Source organism: Apis dorsata, unplaced genomic scaffold (genome assembly GCF_000469605.1).
Source record: "Apis dorsata unplaced genomic scaffold, Apis dorsata 1.3 scaffold_56, whole genome shotgun sequence".
NCBI lineage: Eukaryota > Metazoa > Arthropoda > Insecta > Hymenoptera > Apidae > Apis > Apis dorsata.
In genome coordinates, this window is record NW_006263356.1 from 733,945 (window position 1) to 737,289 (window position 3,345).

Sequence of the window (3,345 nt, forward strand, 5' to 3'; positions counted from 1 at the left end):
TGTAAGTACAAAGAAATAATTTTATATGTTTACAATTACTATGTTATTATATAATAATAATTGTTATACATATTAAATACATAATATACATAATATATTATATACATATATATATATAATAATGTATAATAATAAATGTTAAATATTGTAATATAACATATATAGAACAATTATCTTTATAAAAAGAGTTATTAATTTATTTTTATTATTTTTTAATCTATATTTTTTTCTTAAATATTATAGAGAGAGAAAAAAAAAGCATTACATGTTTTATATTATATTTTTCTTTTTTATTGATTTAGTATTTTATTAATTAATATTTAATTATATAGCCATTAATTATATATGTGTAAAATTATTAGTTAATTAATTTAGTTAATTAGTTAATTTTAAAATTATTAGTTAATTTATTGTTAGTTTTATTATGAATTATGAAAATCAATCTTTTTTCAGAGGTGAACCAGAATATATTGAGACTGTGTTATTTCCTTCAACTGGTGAAGATTCACAATCTCAATATGTTTGTGTAACACTGATTGTTCAGTTACCTGCAGGATATCCTGATATATCACCTACTATTAATCTCAGAAATCCAAGAGGTTTAGATGAAAATACTGTGAGACTTATGCAATCAGATGCAGAGGCAAAATGTAAGAATTTTATAGGTCAACCAGTTATGTTTGAACTCATTGAGGTATGTAATACATATTAAAAATAATCAATTTGTAAAGTATTATGATTAATATATTTTAAAATAACAATATATATTGAAATATATTAAAATATTGAATTATGTATTATTATATATATTATATATTATATAAAAAATATAAAAAAAATATATTTTTTTATATTTTACAAAAAAATATATTTTTAAATTTTATTACTATTAAAAATATAATTTATATTGTTATTTATTAATTTATTAATTATAAAATTATTATTTTAATGATTATATATTCATTATATTAATGTGATATTATTATAACAGTTAATAAGAGAACACCTTACAAGAAGTAATCTTCCAACGGATCAATGTGCCATATGCTTGTATGGTTTTCGGGAAGGAGATGAATTTACAAAAACTGAATGTTATCATTATTTTCATTCACATTGTTTAGCAGCACATGTTGCTGCTGCAGAACGATATTATAGAGAGGAGCAAGAAAAATTGCCTCAATGGCAACAAGATACTACTAATAAATTTCAGGTAATATTATTTAGCTCATATAATTTGATATAAACAAAGTTGAAATATTAATGACCATTAAATATATTATAATTTTATAGGCTATATGTCCTGTATGTCGAGAATCCATCAATTGTGATGTAGAAAGTTTATGGTCTGCTCCACCTCCAATTGATGTTGAAGCTGCTATCGATTTTTCAGTAACTGCAGAATTGAGAGAATTACAAAAGCAGATGGCAGCATTATTTTTAAGACAACAAGAAAGGGGTGGTATAATTGATTTAGAAGCTGAAGGTGTAAAAACATTAGTTAGAACCGAAGATGAATCTGGTGCTACAACTGAAGGACCCAATCCTCCAGGAACTAGTGTAAATACCTATTCAGTGCAACCTGTTAATCAAATGGTATGTTAATTATATGTTAATTACATTATATAAACATATATTTTTATATAAATATTTTAATTGTTTTAATGAAAAATATATGTATAATTGGGAATAGAATTAATATTTATGATGTTTAATTTTATTAATATACAAAATTATATATTATATAAAATAATTTAATGATAAATTGTTTTCTTTTAAATATCACAGTCAAAACAATCTTCACATCAAACTCAAAATGCTCACTATCAATCAAGACAATTACATCATAATTACCATGGACATAATAATCATGGACATCGAAATAGAGGTCGTGGACGAGCTCATTATCGTCGACAATTTGACAGACTTAGACAAACGGAATCTACTCCCAGATGACAATGGGTTCGAGATAAATTATTTACTGTCTGGTCTCCTATTTTGCTAAATGTATACAATAATATGAATAGCATTAGTAGCATAATTATGTATGTATTATATAACAATTATTTAATTTTAAATTACTTTTATATTATGATATTATAGGTTTTATTGTTCAACAACATTCCCGTTATAACGTAATGGCGTATAAAATGGGACATGTTAAAACTTCCAAGGACTGTCTGTGTAGACTGAAGCCATGGTGCTCTTTTAAACGATCTACAATCGTACAAAGTTAGTTCTTTTTTTTAGTATAAATATGTATACAGAGCTGTAAGTACTGTAGCATATTACAAACAAATAAAAAAAAAAATATATACGCAATCAAAATAGTATATTAAAAATATTTTATACTAGTAATTTAAAATTTAATGATCTCAAAGCATAAAAATAATGTATCGCTTCTAAATCAGTAATTTTCAAATAAATTTAACATAATTTATAATACTCATTTTCATGTAAAAATTATTAATAATATAGATCGTGCTATATAACAGAGCAGACATGGATCAGTATTTAAACAGATATTTGTTTATTCCTTTTAAAGGATTAAAAATTTAATTTTTGCTCTATGCATACAAAAGCAATGTAAATCCTTAGTAAAAATATGTAATGCTATTATATATCAAATTTAACATATGAAATATACCTTTCAAGAGTTGAGAATTTTGATTTAATGCATGAATCAACCACTACTTCTAAAACTATTCAAACAATGCACATTAGCATATTTTCAATGCAGAAAATTTTTTCCGCAAATATGTAATATCTATATTCAAAAAATGTAAGTTACTTTTGTAATTTATTTGTATTTAATTTTACTATTACTTTATTTTTAAATATCTTGAAGAGATTTATTGTAAATATTTTTTTATTATATGCAAAAGAAGATTTTATTGATATGTAAAAATCTTCTTTGTAAGTGTGATATTTATGAACAGTATAAAATAAGAAAAAATTAAAAAAAAATAATTATAATTTTAGATCATTCCAATTCAATTAAATTAAGATATTAATTTTGTCATAATTATATAATTCTTTTTAAAATAATAAATTTGAATTAAAATTAATTATACATTATTAAGACTATTATGATATCCAAGAAAATGCTTTTCTAAATGTCAAAATATATTAGTAAAATTATGTAAATTTCATTACAATTAATTATTACCTTTTTTTTAAATAGAATATGAAGAAGTAATTTTATGCATTTTTTATAATTTATATATATATATATATATATATATATAACTTATCTCAATTAAAAATAAAAAATAATTAAAATGCGTAATTGAAAATTATAATAAATTAATAGTATATATTTATTTGCTTTTATTATATATATTATAT

The 3,345-nt window shown here is 21.3% G+C and overlaps 1 protein-coding gene across 2 annotated transcripts in view; it reads left to right on the top strand.

Moving 5' to 3' along the window:
- LOC102680601 (E3 ubiquitin-protein ligase RNF25) overlaps positions 1 to 2,658 on the top strand; it is a 3,454-nt gene extending 796 nt beyond the window's left edge. The window contains exons 3-7 of one of the 2 annotated variants that reach the window (XR_420817.2): positions 454 to 694; positions 992 to 1,210; positions 1,291 to 1,593; positions 1,786 to 2,004; positions 2,101 to 2,658. Coding sequence is in view for 1 of the 2 variants with exons in the window: in XM_006609428.2 (XP_006609491.1) it covers positions 454 to 694; positions 992 to 1,210; positions 1,291 to 1,593; positions 1,786 to 1,953 (931 nt within the window). In the remaining variant the exon portion in view is untranslated. Of the gene's footprint in view, positions 1 to 453; positions 695 to 991; positions 1,211 to 1,290; positions 1,594 to 1,785 lie in introns of both variants that reach the window. The other variant, XM_006609428.2, reaches the window with a different exon arrangement.
- Positions 2,659 to 3,345: the final 687 nt, after the last annotated feature.